Genomic DNA, 16367 nt, shown 5'->3' on the forward strand with positions numbered 1-16367 from the left:
TTGAGGAAGTTAGGCTATATTTGATGAAGATGAATGTAGTTCGTAGAGAGTTAGCTGAGAGATGGACATCAATAGTAGACCCTATAATTTAAAAGATTATCGATAAAAACAGTAAACTCTCCAGGTTTGAGTGGGCTGAATATGCAGAGAATGAGAAGTTCCAAGTTCGGCACAATGCAATTATTGTATTACATGCTATTGACCTCAAGGCAAGGACTTGTACATGACGTGATTGGTAGTTATCGGGAATCCTTTGTTGCCATGTGATTACATCAGTATATTCAGATGCCTTAGAGTAATTGATTATGTACATGCCATCTAAAAAAAATATTCCAACCTACTCACATATAAGCCTTCAATTTTCCCCATCACAAATCTGAACTCAAGGAATTAGTGGATTAATCGGCCATCTTTCCAAAACGGCCTTCGACCGGTATAAAAAAAAAGAAAAGCAAAAATGTTTAAAACTTTGAAAACTAATGTAGTCTCATTTATACCATCATACTGCAAACAGAGGAAAGATTGAAAATCTACTATAGACATAAATCAACGCCCATACACCATTCAACACGCCAAAAATCGACGACCTAGACCAGAGAATTCCTGGTGAGCATTGAAACAATTATATACAATTAATTTTTAAAATAAATCATGCTTATTCTCAGATTTGTTGAAAAATGTATGTAAAAAATTTCGGTATATGAAAAAGAACACATAAAAAACAAAAATGCATTGGTTTCAGTTGCGGAGATCGCTAGAAACGGTAATCTAGCCGCCTGCATACTTGAAATCGCCATCTGAATCTAGACGACCCAGCGTGCGTCTAGGCCAACCTTTTTTTTTTTTACTTTTTAATTAAATATTTAATCTAATTGTTTATGTATAATATTTTAATTAGTATTTAATTTTAATTTAAAAGTTCAATAAACAATTCAATTAAATATTAAAAACAATTAAAATAAGAATTGAAATAAAATAAATTAAATATTAAGAAAATAATATACTTAACCAATTAAAATAATTAATGAAAAATTTAAATAAAAATTATGTTAGATATTAATAAAACAATTGAAATAAGTAGTTGAAATAAATAAATTAAATAACTAATCAAATATTAAGTAAATAATATACATAAACAACTAAAACAATTAATGAGATATTTAATAAAAAAATTAAATTAAATATTAAATAAAAAATTAAAATAAATGATTAAATTAATTAATTAAATATTAAATAAATGATATACATAACAAATTCAAATAATTAATGAAATATTTAAATAAACAACTAAATTAAATGTTATTTAAACAGTTAAAATTAAACCTTAAACAAACAACACACATAAACATATAAAATAATTATTTAAAAATTCAAACAAACAATTAAATTAAATATTAATAAAACAATTGAAATATTTAATTGAAATAAATAATTAAATATTAAGTAAATAATATATATAAAAAATTATAATAGTTAATGAAATATTTAAATAAAAACTAAACACTAAATGTTATATAAACAATTAAAATAAGTAATTTTAATAAATAATTAAATAAATTATTTAAATATTAAATAAATGATGTACATAACCAATTAAAATAATTAATGAAATTAAATATTAATCAAACAACTAAAATTAAATATTAAATAAATAATACATGTATACAATTAAAATAATTATTTAAAAATTCAAGTAAACAATTAAATTAAATAATAAAAAACATTAAAAAAGGAGTTGAAATAAATAAATTATATAACTAATTAAATATTAAGTAAGTAACATACATAAACAATTAAAATAATAAATGAAATATTTAAATAAAAAATTTATAATTAACTAATATATTAAATAAACAATTAAAATAAGTATTTATAATAAATAATTAAATAAATGGTATAGATAACAAATTAAAATAATTAATGAAATATTTAAATAAACAAGTAAATTAAATATTAATTAAACAATTAAAATTAAATATTAAATAAATAATACACATGAATAATTATTTACAAATTCAAACAAACAATTAAATTAAATATTAATAAAACGATTAAAATTAGTAGTTGAAATAAATAAATTAAATAACTAATAAATATTAAGTAAATAATATACATAACTAATTAAAATAGTTAATGAAATATTTAAGTAAAAAATAAATTAAATATTAAATAAATGATATACATAACCAATTAAAATAATTAATGAAATGTTTAAATAAAAAATTAAATTGGATATTAAAATAAGTAATTAAAATAAATAATTAAATAAAGTTATTAAATAATATACATAACCAATTAAAATAATTAATGAAATATTTAAATAAATAATTTAATTAAATATGACTTAATTAATTAAAATAAGTAATTAAATATTAAATAAATGATTAACATAATTCAAGAAATATTTAAATAAATAATTAAATAATTAAATATTAAACAAATAATGTACGTAAACAACTAAAATAATTATTTATATGTTGAAAGAAAGAATTAAATTAAATATTAATAAAAAATAAAATAAGTAATTATAATAAATAAGTTGAATAAATAATATACATAAACAATTATAATAATTTAATAAAATATTTAAATAATTAATTAAATTAAATATTAAATAAATAATTAAAATAAATAATTTAGTTGTTTAATATTTCTTTACGTTCATTTCCTTTATTCATTGTGTGTGATTCTTGCGTACATTAGTTATCGTTCGATTAGTTTAATTTTCTAATATTATGCTTCATCCATTATCTTTTGCACAAGGTTCTACGTAGCACCTAGACAAAAAATATAGAATAAAAAAATAAAATTATTTGTTTGTTATATTTTTAAAAGTTGGGGACTAAAATGAAGTAGGTTTTAAACTCCTATCTTATTTAAGGGTAATTAGCACAAAACGTTCCTACCTTTCGATATTTTTGTGGAAAACGTCCCTACCTTTCTTTTTTGGCGGATTACACCCTCATCTTTACCTTTTTTTTGCGCAAAACGTCCTTCTGTCAACTCTCCGTTAAAATGTTCCGTTAAATCAAAAGGTAATTCGCACAAAAGGTCCCTACCTTTCAATATTATTGTGAAAAACGTCCCTACCTTTCATTTTTTGACATAATTAGCATAAAAGGTCCCTATCTTTCAATGTTATTATGCAAAACGTCCCTACCTTTCATTTTTTAACATTTTCACCCCTACCTTTCACCTTTCATTGCGAAAAATGTCGTTCTCATCCTTTTTTCAAGAAAATGACAATTTTACCCTCCTATTCAAATAAAACAAAAAGAAAAGAAAAGAAAAATAAATAATTAATTGTAATCATAGTCCTAAATCTTTCAAAACATTACAGATAAATTCTAAACCTTTCACTACCGCCACTTTTATAACCCCACCAAGCCACCACCTATAGATCCATATAGCACTACCTTTTGGCCACAGCACCTATCGGACTCCACCACCACCAGCCTCGCCTCACTCCTCCCAATATCCTCCTCATAGTATTGGTCACCAATCTGTCCAAAACAACCACATTTATGGTGGCAGAGTCTGGTGGGAATGGTGGTAGAAAGGTGATATTATGTTGATTTATAGTTGGTAGCTTGATATGTTGTGAAAGTGGTGGTGGTTGGGAATTTATGATTTTCTTGTAATTTTTTAAAAATTTAAGGACTATGGTTATAGTTGGTTATTCATCTTTTTTTTTTTGTTTTATTTGAATAGGAGGGTAAAATCGTCATTTTATTGAAAAAAGAGTAATTGGCACAAAACGTCCCTATCTTTCAAGTCTATTGTGGAAAACGCCCATACCTTTCATTTTTTGGCATTTTTGCCCTCATTTCAACCTTTCTTTGTGCTGGACGTCCTTCCGTCCATATTCCGTCAGTTTTTCCGTTAATTAAATACAAAAATACCTTTTTCTTTCCATAAACAAGGGTAAAATTGTCTTCACCCACTTCACTGCTTTTTCCCGCCATTAACTTAGTCCGTAAGTAACAGTAGCAGCAACATGAATCTGAAAATACTTTAAATAATTAAGTTAAATAAAGAAAAAATATCGTGAACACATTATATTTCACAATTCCACAACTACTATTGCTATCATCTTGTGTCACTGAAAAAATTTAGAAAGACATATTAAATGGGGAGTCAATTTATAATGAGTCAATTTAAAATGAGCCATTCATCTTCTCCATTGAGCCAAAAAGAGCCATTCACCATTTTGGCTCATTATAAATTGACTACCCATTTAATATGTCTTTCTAAATTTTTCCAGTGACACAAGATGATAGCAACAGTAGTTGTGGAATTGTGAAATATACTGTGTTCATGATATTTTTTCTTTATTTAACTTAGTCATTTAAAATATTTTCAGATTCATGTTGCTGCTACTGTTACTTATGGACTAAGTTGATGGCGGGAAAAAGCGGTGAAGTGGATGAGGACAATTTTACCCTTGTTTATGGAAAGAAAAAGGTATTTTTGTATTTAATTAACGGAAAAACTGACGGAATATGGACGGAATGACGTCCAGCGCAAAGAAATGTTGAAATGAGGGCAAAAATGCCAAAAAATGAAAGGTATGGACGTTTTCCACAATAGACTTGAAAGGTAGGGACGTTTTGTGCCAATTACCCTTTAATTAACGGAAAAACTGACGGAATATGGACGGAAGGATGTCCAGCGCAAAGAAAGGTTGAAATGAGGGCAAAAATACCAAAAAATGAAAGGTAGGGATGTTTTCCACAATAGACTTGAAAGTTAGGGACGTTTTGTGCCAATTACCCTTGAAAAAATGGATGAGAATGACCTTTTTCGCAATGAAAGGTGAAAAGTAGGGGTGAAAATGCTAAAAAATTAAACGTAGGGACGTTTTTCACAATAACATTGAAAGATAGGGACCTTTTGTGCTAATTATGTCAAAAAAGAAAGATAAGGACGTTTTGCACAATAATATTGAAAGGTAGGGACCTTTTGTGCTAATTACCTTTTAATTTAACGAAACATTTTAACGGAGAGTTGACAGAAGGACGTTTTGCGCAAAAAAAAAAGATAAAAGTGGGGGTGTAATCCGCCAAAAACGAAAGGTAGGGACGTTTTCCACAAAAATATCGAAAGGTAGGGACGTTTTGTGCTAATTACCCTTTATTTAAAATTAGATTTTTTAGTAGATTGTGAAAGAAGTTTTTGAAATGTGCAGTTAAAAAGTTGTGAAATCATAAAAGATGTAATTAATATTAATTGTTTGACTTTGACTTAAATTAAAATCAGATTTTATTCCGTACCAAAAGCGTTCTTAGGCAAAATAATTAGATATTGATGGAACGATATTTTGTATATCAATATTGGATTTGTTTCGTAAATTGTAATTAATTAGAAGTTTTTGATTCGAGAAAAAGTTATTTCAAATTTGATAGGCCCAAAATACTGAAGTTCAAAATGTTTTCTTTAAGTTGATAATTAAGTAAAGTTGGTTTATGATTTTAGGTGATTTAACATGCGCGATGTAGAAAATCCTATCTTGATTGTGATTAATATTAATTGTTAAGTATAATCCTATCTTGATTATGATAAATGTTAATTTTGTGATCCTATTTTGATTATGATAAATGTAAATTGTAAATTTTGATATATTTCAAAAGTCCACTTACTATTATCCAATTTAGAATTAGTCTCCACATAGTTTAAGTATTTTATTTACCAAATTTTTAACCTAATTGTATGAGTTAACGTGATTAGGATACTTTAATTAAGCAAAATCTTTATTAACCTAACCTAGATTTATTATATAAAACCACTTCCTAGCCTCGATATTAGTGTTAGGAATCTTTTCACCTCCTGAAAATTCTACAGAACTGAGATAGTTTATACATCATACCTATCCATTTTCTTTTTACTTATGGGATACGACTCCTCAATCCTAGCCACGCTAAAATTTAATTACTGTTTGGTCATATATATACCCTATGAAGTCAAAGTTACTCATCATAGAAAACAAGAAAAAAAAGCCAAATGGAGTTCAGAAACATCTCCATAGGAATTCTACGCACCCGGCAGAGAGAGATAAGTACTTTTAGAGGAAGACAGCAAGCTGAATTTCGGTCGGGAAATTCAAAAATTTGGAACTTGCAATCATATTTCTTTCAATTATTTTAATATGGAGGTAAGATACGTTTGTACAAGTGGTTGTTTCCTTATGCTTTTATGTATTCAATTAAATATGCACGAATTATCAGTGGATCTTCAGGTTCTTTGGAAAGAGAGATGAAATCCTATGGAAATTTAAGAGGACCTAAGATGTGTGTGTCACCTAGTCACCGATATACTCCAAAAGAGAAGAGTAGTATGAAGTGTTTATTTATTGTTATATAATTGTGTATAGAAACTGCATGTATCTTATTGGGTATTTTAAATACTCATTCTTACAAAATTTTACAGGATAGTCGAGTCGATTGGAGCTGTGGTGGGATGAAGATGTTGGTTGCCAAGTGGGTTGAAGGAAAATGATAAAAAGAATAAAGATAAATGTTACGCTTTCATGTTTTTAAATTTTTAGTTAGCTTAAATTTGTTCGAATGCATTTTTTTTCAAAGAAAAATTTGTTTGATGAACATTTTTTTTTTAAATTTCATGTTTAGTTTCAGATTTTAAATATTTCAGTTATTAGCAAATTTATTCTTTATTCAATTTCCGCCTCTAGTATAAAGTAAAGAAAATTCTGGTAACACCTATAGATACAAGATTTATGAAAATTTGGGTTGTTACATTCTAATATTTGAAATTTTTTAAGATGCAATACCATTCGGATGACACTGTTAGATAGATCCTTGAAAAAGTTACATCGAATTATAACTTTGCCACCAGATTTACGATAGTATTACATTTGCTTGATGAGGAACACATAGACTTATTGTGTCAATCTTACTTATAGGCCATGTATTCGTTGCGTAACCTACAGTTTTCTGGACAGTTGCTCGATGCATTGCATGCACATTCATTGCTCAATGATGGTGTTTGTTATAGTTGGTAAAGGTCACTCGAGCCCTTAGTTGTGTGATTAACGGATCCATTAGAGTCGTTCATTTGAGTTTTTGTAGGGCGCCCTTTGAATTTAACGTGTATGATGGTGATGCAGGTTTTCGACCAGGATTAAATCTGGTTCAATCAAACGGTGATGCTCCACTCACGCTGCCTATAAAAGGAAGAAATCAGTCATTCTTTACCTTTTTACTTTACAAAAATCTCCCAAAACCCTTGATAATTTTATTTCGAACGTTTCAGTTATTGTTGTTGTTGCTCCAACGAATATTCCTGTTCGTATATCTATCTCTTCGTGATTATTGTAGGTGAGAACCTCATATATTTTTTTCATTAGTGCTATGGAGTAGCTATTCAATGGCATCATCTTCAAGGAAGAAAATACAGGGAGGTCGTCTGAAAGAATGGATATGACACTGGTTTGTGATGCGGCTGGCTTGCTTCCATTAATTCCAACTAAGAGGATCAGGGACATAATGGTAGGACCTCATAGCGTATGGATGATGGAGGAGGGCTCCATAGATTACAATGTTAGGTGGGGCTTCATTATGGCCAACTTCTGTGAAGGAGAGTGAGCTGGAGACCTTTAGGAAGAGGTATAAAATCCTTGATACTATATAATTGTTTATCTCGAACCTAGATGAGGAACCTATTACCCCAGGCAAGGGTGCATGGTGGTGAGCAAGGCAATTTCGAGCGGGAAAATGAAATTGTCCCTTCACCCATTTTTTAGGTACATCATTAGGCAATATAACTAACTCTCGCCCAATCGGTCCCAAAGGCATAGAGCCAATGAACAGGGGCCTTCATTCTTTGAAAGAAGGTCACTCTTGGTAAAGACACGTCTCCCCATATTTTTCAAACATTTTCCCAACCCCAAGCCTCTAGTGAAGTGGAGGATTGCAAGGGATGGTACTGTATGAACATCCTAGGATCCGCATTCGCCCTTCATCTGGGAGACTCGGATCCTTAAGTATAGTGAGTTCAATTTTAGTTGAAGAATTTTTGCTTGTTGAGCCTTTGTATTTGTTTTTGAAGTGTGCTTTATGTAGTTGTAGTTAACCAATTTGAGCTTGAACTTTCTAAGTGGGCTACCATCGAAGCCATTTATGAACTGTCCCATGCGAAAAGGTACTTTAAGTCTATGCTTGGAAAGTGAGCCTTATTTGTAACACATCTATTAATGGCAACCAAGGGTAAGTCATCGCCTCTTCCTATCTTTTGGCAATTTGGTTTGACTTTTTTTATGTACTTACGGTTCTTATGCTTTTCCTACAGAGCAACGTTATAAAGAACAAATATGTCAAACCTCACATGTTTTATGCGAGGCGTCTGTCGAAAGAGAAAAAAAGAAAGCCAATGAGCTCTAGCTCTTCCATTTACAAGAACCAGATAAACGAGCTATCCCGTTTGTCAAAGTTGAACCTACCTTCCTTAGAGGAAAAGATTGATAAGAAGGGGAAGGAAACAGATGAGCCTTCTGTGGGGTCACCCAAAAGAAAAAGTTTGTTTTGACCAAGAACATCGAACCTACTCCCCCTAAACAACAAACGACGATCGATGAGTCATTGAGAAAACCCATCGAGGTAGACCCCATTTCCTCTATGAAAATGGTAGAGGTCGGGGAGGTGAATGAGGGGAAAGAAGAACTCATAAAAAGGAAAAAAGGCAAAAAGGCTGACAAAGGTGGCTTTTCAGTGGTCTTTTCAGAGGGAAAAAAAATTTTCTAGGGGACAAGTCTGATGAAATGGCCTAGGCGGTTTCAGGAATGCTCCCTGCCAAGGTCCAAGAGGTTATAAAGATCTATCAAAAGTATTGGACTGATAAGTCTTCTTCTTATGTACAGACCTGTGACTCGGTTGACATGCTGGAGGCTGGCCTCGCTCTGCAGGCGCGCTCACAAGGCCCCTTCTTAAATTTCCAAATAGACATGAAAAGACTGCAACGGTTGAATAAGGAATCTGGCCAAAAGGTTGCTAATGTGGAGATAGAGGCAAAAAGGTTGATCGCTGAGGCCTCTACTGCTGACGAGGTCATTAAGGCTTTTAAAAGTGAGGCATGTTGAGACATAGTCGAAGATCAAGCTTTTCACTACTGAAAATGAAGAAATAAAAAATGAAGTCCACCTTTACAAAACTGAGGTGAATGCTATGACAAAGCGGGTCGAAAACTCTGACAATTTACAAAAGATAGCTTCGTCATCCTTGGAGGTGACCAATAAAGATAAGGTGAAGTTGAAGGCTCAGATAGACGAGCAGACTACTAATGTCACTAAGATACATCAATAGTTGAGTGGGGCAGGGGAGGCAGTAGTAAACTACTACGTGGTACATTTCCATAAGACATATGAGTAGGGCGACCTCGGTTTATACTGGAGAACGGTCACATATAATGAAGTTTTTGAGAAGATTGGCAAGCTATATCCCCAAGTAAATCTGGTTGTTGTGAATGAAGAGTTCCTCCCAACTAAGACATCCACCCATTCGAATGGTTCTGAGAACTCGAATGGTGGAGGAAGTGAAGCTGAGCCCTAGTAAGATGAAGTTGTTCTATAAATTTCGCCACAATCTTCCTTGCTCATCACTGTAGTAGCTTTCCTTTGTAATGAATCCATTTTATTTAATGAGGCAAGTTCTTTTTAATGAAATGTGTTGATGTGATGATTCTAAAGTTTGTGTGAACTCTTCGCGATTGTGATAAGTGTATTTTATACATTTATTTTAGTCATTAAATTAGAGCAATTATTGTTATTTAGGATGAAGTGGTGCTTAACTTTATACATATTTCGTTTGTTAGGTGCAATTGGAGGCAAAAACAATGAAATTGGACAGAAGAGCGAGAAATCTTCTAACTTGGGCTTAATCAAAAGTTTGAGGACTAAATCGCAAAGTACCAAGAGTCAATTCGGACCTAATGTTGATGATCGAAAAAGAGCTAAAGACAATTAAATGGTGTTGGAGGATGAATGATCAAGAAGCTATCAAATATGAACTAAAAGGAACGAAGAATGAACTTTGGGGACCAAAGTGCGACACATAGAAAGATTTCATAGTGGCCGTGCGCACGGGCTTGTATTTCGTATACAAAGAGTTGTAGCAGTATGCAGCGCGCGCACAAGAAAGTGTATCGTGCACACATGGGCATATTTCATAAAAAAACAGGCAGATTCCTTTTTTGACACAAACTCTTATGAAAATAAAATCTATCATACTACTTAACCTAAGGGAGAGTGATAAGTGTATTTTATACACTTATTTCATTAATTAAACTAGAGTAATTTTTGTTATTTATAATGAATTGATACTTAACTTCATACATATTTTGCTTGTTAGATGTAACTTGAGGCAAAAAATGAAATTAGACAGAATAGCGGGAAATTTGCTAACTTGGACTTAATCAAAAGTTCGAGGACTGAATCGAAAAGTACCAAGAGTTGATTCAGACCTAATGTTGATGATTTAAGAAGAGCTAGAGGCAATTAAATAGTATTGGAGGATGAAAGATCAAGAAGATGTCAATATGAACCAAAAGGAACGAAGAATGAACTATAGGGACCAAAGTGCAACACACGGACAATTTTCAAAATGGAGCACATGTGCAGGCCAATACTCTCACACGCGCGCACGGGCTTGAATTTCATGTGCAGAACGTAGAAGTGATATGCAGCACGTTCATGGGCATTTTTTGAAAAAAAATTGGACAGATTCCTTTTTGACATAAATTTTTGTGGAAATAAAATCCATCATACTACTTAAGTTAGGGGGACAAATAGAACGGCTCTTTTTCTTCGAGAGGGCAAATAGAGGATTGCAAGGAGAAAATCTCAAGAGGCAAAGATCAACAAAAGCAATTGCAAGAAGATTGACAACGATTGAGGGAAGAATTCACGTAACACAACTGGTTTTTTCTTTTATTCCATACTTCTTCTCCATGTTCTTTATTGTGTATTTTATCATGTCTATCAATTCCATTATGAACTAGACTTTAATCCTAGGGATTTGATGTAGTCTATTTAGATATGTTTTAATTCCTATATAATTATTTCAATTAATCTTTCCGGTTATTTATTTATGTTGTTCTTACACAATGCTTTCAATTAGTTGACTACTAATTGACTGATTTGATACTTTAAATTTCGATGCTCGAGAAAAGCAAATTTAGGCATGATCTAAGAATAACATAACCTAGATTTCGAGAGAGTGCGAATTTTTGAAGCTAATTCCACTTAAAGAACTAGGTGTTTTGATAATTTCTATATGTTTAGTTTGGAATAGAGATATTGGAATTAAAATATAAAAATAGATTCTATTTGGTGCTCGAGAGAGGGAAATGAAATCAATTTAGAGTTCTTGCCTATAAATTTTGAAAAGATTGATATAAATAGTTATAGCGATTGTAAAACATTGTCGATAGTACGGTGAAATCACTCCCTAGGCATTCATAATTTAATAAGAAACTTTACAAATTGCTTTTGTTCACTTTGCATCGTTCATCTCATTCATTTTAATTTAGCAATAAAATATCGTTTAAAAAATTGATTGTTTAAATAAAGTGAAAGTTAAAATAACTATAGCACTCGATAGGATTCAAATATCAATCCATGTGGGTTCGACACTCTTATTCTAATACAATATTAAAAACGTGACACCGTACACTTGCGATATAAAATCACGTTGCATAAATCGCGTGACAAATTTTTGTCGTCGTTGCCGATGATTGATTCATTTGAATTCGATTGATATTATTACTAATTGTCTTTCATTTTAATTTGGATTTCTATCATAACTTTAATTTTTATTTATTTTTATTTGTATTGTGTCTATTTTAATAGCTTCCTTGTTCTTATTTTCAGCTATTTATGCGAATGGTGAGAAATCTTGACTTACTACATGTTGATCCTGATATAGAACGTACATTCCACCTTCTAAGGGGGTATTCAGAGACACAACCGTGAAGCAATGGCAGAACAAGATCCACCAATAACAAATTAGAATAATTGGAATGGTCAACAACGGGATATAAGGGACTATACCAAACCAGTTGTCAACGAAAATTACTCCGGTATTTCACGCCCAGCTATTGCTACTAACAGCTTTGAACTGAAGCAAGGAATTGTACATATGGTGCAACAGAATTAGTTTGGAGGAGCTCCAACAAAAGACCCAAATGCTCATCTGGGGCCCTTTTTAGAGATCTGTGATACAGTGAAAATGAATGACGTTATTAAAGATGCAATCTGACTCCATCTATTTTCCTTTTCCCTAAGAGACAAAGCTAAAGTATGGTTCCAATTATTGCCGTATGGATCCATCACAACTTGGGAGGGGTTAGCATAGAAGTTTCTTACACAATTCTTTCCACCTTTGAAGGTAGTGCAATTGCGAGGTGAAATTGGGCAATTCTGACATTTAGACTTCGAACCGTTCTATGAGGCATGACAGAGATATAAAGATCTATTCAAAAGATGTCCTCAGCATGGTTACATGAATTGGTTGCAGATACAAACCTTCTACAAGGGTTTGAATGGTCAGACGGGGATAGTGGTAGATTCTGCAGCAGGGAGTGCATTATTATCCAAGACTCCAAATAAGGGTTATGCATTATTGGATGAGATTGCAAATAATAGCTATCAATGGCCGAGGGAGCGTTCAAGTGCAAAGAAAGTTGCTGGCCTTTATGAGGTGGATCCCATTACCGCCCTTACAACTCAAATGTCATCTCTCACTAATCAAATAGCTACATTGACTTCACATGGATCGTAAAAGAAATCAAAATCTATTCTGGCTACATCCACTGCATACCAAAAAACTGAAAAGAAAAATGAACAACTTCAGTATGTGAACGACCAAAACTTCAATCAAAAGGAAAACTACTCAGGAAACAACTACTATCAAGGGTTCAACAATCAGACGTCTGAACGAAAGCCATCACTAGAAGATATTTTAGGAACCTTCATTTTGGAAATTAGATCGAGGTACAACAAAGATGATGCAAGACTTGACAACATTAAGACTCATATTACCAACTTGGGGCCATAGTGAAGAATTTGGAGGTACAGATTGGTCAGATAGCAACTGCGATACAGTCCCAATAAAAATTGAAATTTCCCAGTGATACGGAGGTCGGCCCAAGGGAACACTGCAATGCTATCACCTTAAGGAATGGTAAAGTAGTTGAAGAACGCAAGCCTAGAGAGGTTGTGGTGCGTACATCAGACCGAAGAGCATAAAACTGAGGCAGAGGCAAAAAAGAAGATTTATAAACCTTACTCAATTTCATTTCTGGACAACCCACCTATCATGAAGCCACCACCACCATTTCCGCAAAGGTATTTGCAAAAAGAGTTTAATGAGAAATTTGCAAAGTTTCTGGAGGTCTTTAAGAAAATCCACATCAACATTCCCTTTGTAGAAGCCTTGGCCCAAATGCCTAACTATGCCAAATTCTTAAAGGAAGTGATATCAAAGAAGATAAAGTTGGAGGAGTTCGAGACTGTTAAGCTGACAGAGGAATGTAATGCCATACTTCAGAAGAAACTCCCTCACAAATTGAAAGATCCGGGTAGCTTCAACATCTTGTGCAATATTGGTGGTATCACGTTTGATAGGGTACTGTGTGACCTTGGAGCTACCATAAACTTGATGTGCCTATCGGTGTTCAAAATGCTGGGTCTTGGAAAAGTGAAACCCACAACCCTTACCTTGCAACTGGCAGACAGATCGATCACATATCCCAAGGGCATTATTGAAGATGTGTTGGTGAAGGTTGATAAGTTCATCTTTCTGGTGGACTTTGCGGTATTGCACATGGAGGAGGATGAAAAGGTACTGTTAATTCTTAGTCGACCTTATCTGGCAAATGAAAGAGCATTGATTGATGTGTAAAAAGGAAAGTTGACACTACGGGTTAATGAAAAGCAAGTAACTTTCAACATCCATTAAGAAAAGAAAGCCCCAGAAAAAGGAAAAGTTGACATTTGCAAAATGATCCAATCAGCTGAAGTAATTTCAGGAAACATAGGAAAAGGAAAATTACTATATGATCCGTTAGTGCAATACATGACAATCAGTTACTCAGCAAGGGATGCATCTACTGATGGTAATGACTTGGGAACCAAGAAGGCGGTGAATTTCATCTTAGCCTAAGAAGCTGACCCACCTGACAAAAAAGAGAGCATGTGGATAAACCTTTGAAATCTCCAAGCATTGTCAAACCAAAAGAGGTCTTGAAGGTCATACCGGGGTCAAAACCACATAACGTTGTTCACCATTTTACAATGAAGGAGAATACAAAGTCGAGGGTAAAGTTCGAAAACAAGAAAAATGTGCCACATAAGGATCCAACGTAGGCGTTGCGGTTGAGTCAAGCTAGTGACTATAAAGAAGCACTTCTTGGGAGGCAACCCAAGCATTTTTACATTTTCACTTATTTTATTTTATTTCTTTTAAATTATAGGATAGTCTATTTTATTTCAAAATTTTTATTTAGAAATTCATCAGCCCTACCCCGTCCCCCTTAGGTCTTTTAATAATCAAATTGATTATTGATGTTCGAGCTAAGTAACACTTGTTCTATGAGTTTAATATCTACATTTTTTAATTTTTAGGAACATGACGTCGGGGAACAATCAAACCAACATTAATAAGGAGAAGTTGGATAAATCTCAAGTTTGGGGGAAAAAACGAGAAGAAGCGTCCATCAAATTCAACATCAAAATATTGGGGACAATGTTCAGTTTAAGTTTGAGGGGAGTGTATAATAAGTTGTCTAATTACCTAATCTTTTATTTTGTGTGATTTGTGTGCATTTTTTTAATTGTTTTCATTGTTAAAAAAAATCATGTTCAGCATGCTTGTGTGAGTTAGATAGCCTTGCCGACAATGATTTTTATTAATGAGAACATGCATTGGTTTATGAATTGTGGACAAGTTACGTGTGTGAGTCAATTTTTTACTTATTCATGTGAAACGGAAATTATTTTGCATGTGAGCTGATTGTAGCGTTGTGCATGAACAGGTGGATTCATGTTTATAGGTTGGACTAGAGAACTTAGATTGTTAAACCCAAACGACCATTAAACATCAGTATACCCTTAAACCAAATTTAGAATGTTTGGAGGATTGCACTATTGTGGAGAAACTTGGAGCTAAATGTGAATTCAGTGTGTGTCAATTTTTGCGTGGACCGTCTGAGACTAATATGATAAAAGTTGTGTGAAAACTTTAAGTTAGAGATCGATTTTCGAGGATGCGAGTTTAATAAGGGGCATTGTACTAAGCACTGTAAAAATAAGAATAAAAAATAAAATAAAATAAAGATCCTAATGAGAATAGTTTAAATAATCTCATTGTGAATTATTTCTTCGTAGCCTTTATGACTTGAGTGATTAAGCCTGCAAGGGTTTAAAACCTTATGCCCTAAATTTATTTGATTTGGGAGTTATCGACTTAAAACTCGTTACAGGGGTCACATAGAAAGCTTAAGGGAATGACGTCCGCACAAGAGGTGGAAAAAAAATTGCCTTGCTTAAACACCGAACACTCATTTTAGAGGATTTGACCTTTTGACAAGAGGTTAGTAACTTGGTTAATTTTTAGTGGTTGAAGCAGTCAAAGGTAAGTAGAATCCTCATTTGTTGACATGTGGAAATGCAATCAGTAAAATCTAATCAAACTTGAGTGGTGTAAGAGATTAGTATTGAAGATTAACCTTAGATTACACAATGTGAAAGAGAAAAGAAAATAAGTTTGGGGGTGTGTGAATCCCACGAGCGAAATAAGGAACTAGTTGACTTTTAAGATTGGAAATTGGATCAATTTATTATTGTACAGCGTTGCACTTCTCTCTCCACACACACACACCCCCGTTTTGCATTGAATAAGTAAGAAATTTAGCTTGTATAAATATTTTGTTCCTTTTTCTGAATCTATTCTTCCTCGCCAATGTTTTTGGGGGGGGGGGGGGGGGGGGGGCCCGGGGTCCATCATACAATCAAAAAAATGCATATTATTAAGAAATCGATGTCTTACTCTCGGCTCGGTAACAGACCGTTTCTTCCAAAGCGCGCCACATCCGTTCCAATCGCAATAACAAATAAGCACATAAGAAAGAAGATAAATGAAATGGTCGAAATTCAACCTTTTGTCACCATGTACAAGGATCCCCGCTAAGCATCCATGGTTGAATGGTTAAAGCACCTAACTCATAATTGGCGAATTCGTAGGTTAAATTCCTACTGGATGCACGCCAATGGGACCCTCTAATAGACCATTTTTGTTCTTTCATTCCAGTTAAAGCCTCCTTGAAGTATCAATTAATGGAGGAGGCTATACCATCCTAAG

The 16367-nt window shown here is 32.8% G+C and overlaps 1 protein-coding gene across 1 annotated transcript; it reads left to right on the top strand.

The window, feature by feature from the left end:
• The first annotated feature begins 13325 nt into the window (after positions 1 to 13325).
• LOC111365508 lies at positions 13326 to 13910 on the top strand. Its single transcript, XM_022986064.1, has one exon. It carries the CDS (start codon positions 13326 to 13328, stop codon positions 13908 to 13910), a length of 585 nt encoding a protein of 194 aa, XP_022841832.1.
• Positions 13911 to 16367: the final 2457 nt, after the last annotated feature.

This window comes from Olea europaea, chromosome 17 (assembly GCF_002742605.1).
Source record: "Olea europaea var. sylvestris chromosome 17, O_europaea_v1, whole genome shotgun sequence".
Taxonomy (NCBI): Eukaryota; Viridiplantae; Streptophyta; class Magnoliopsida; order Lamiales; family Oleaceae; genus Olea; species Olea europaea.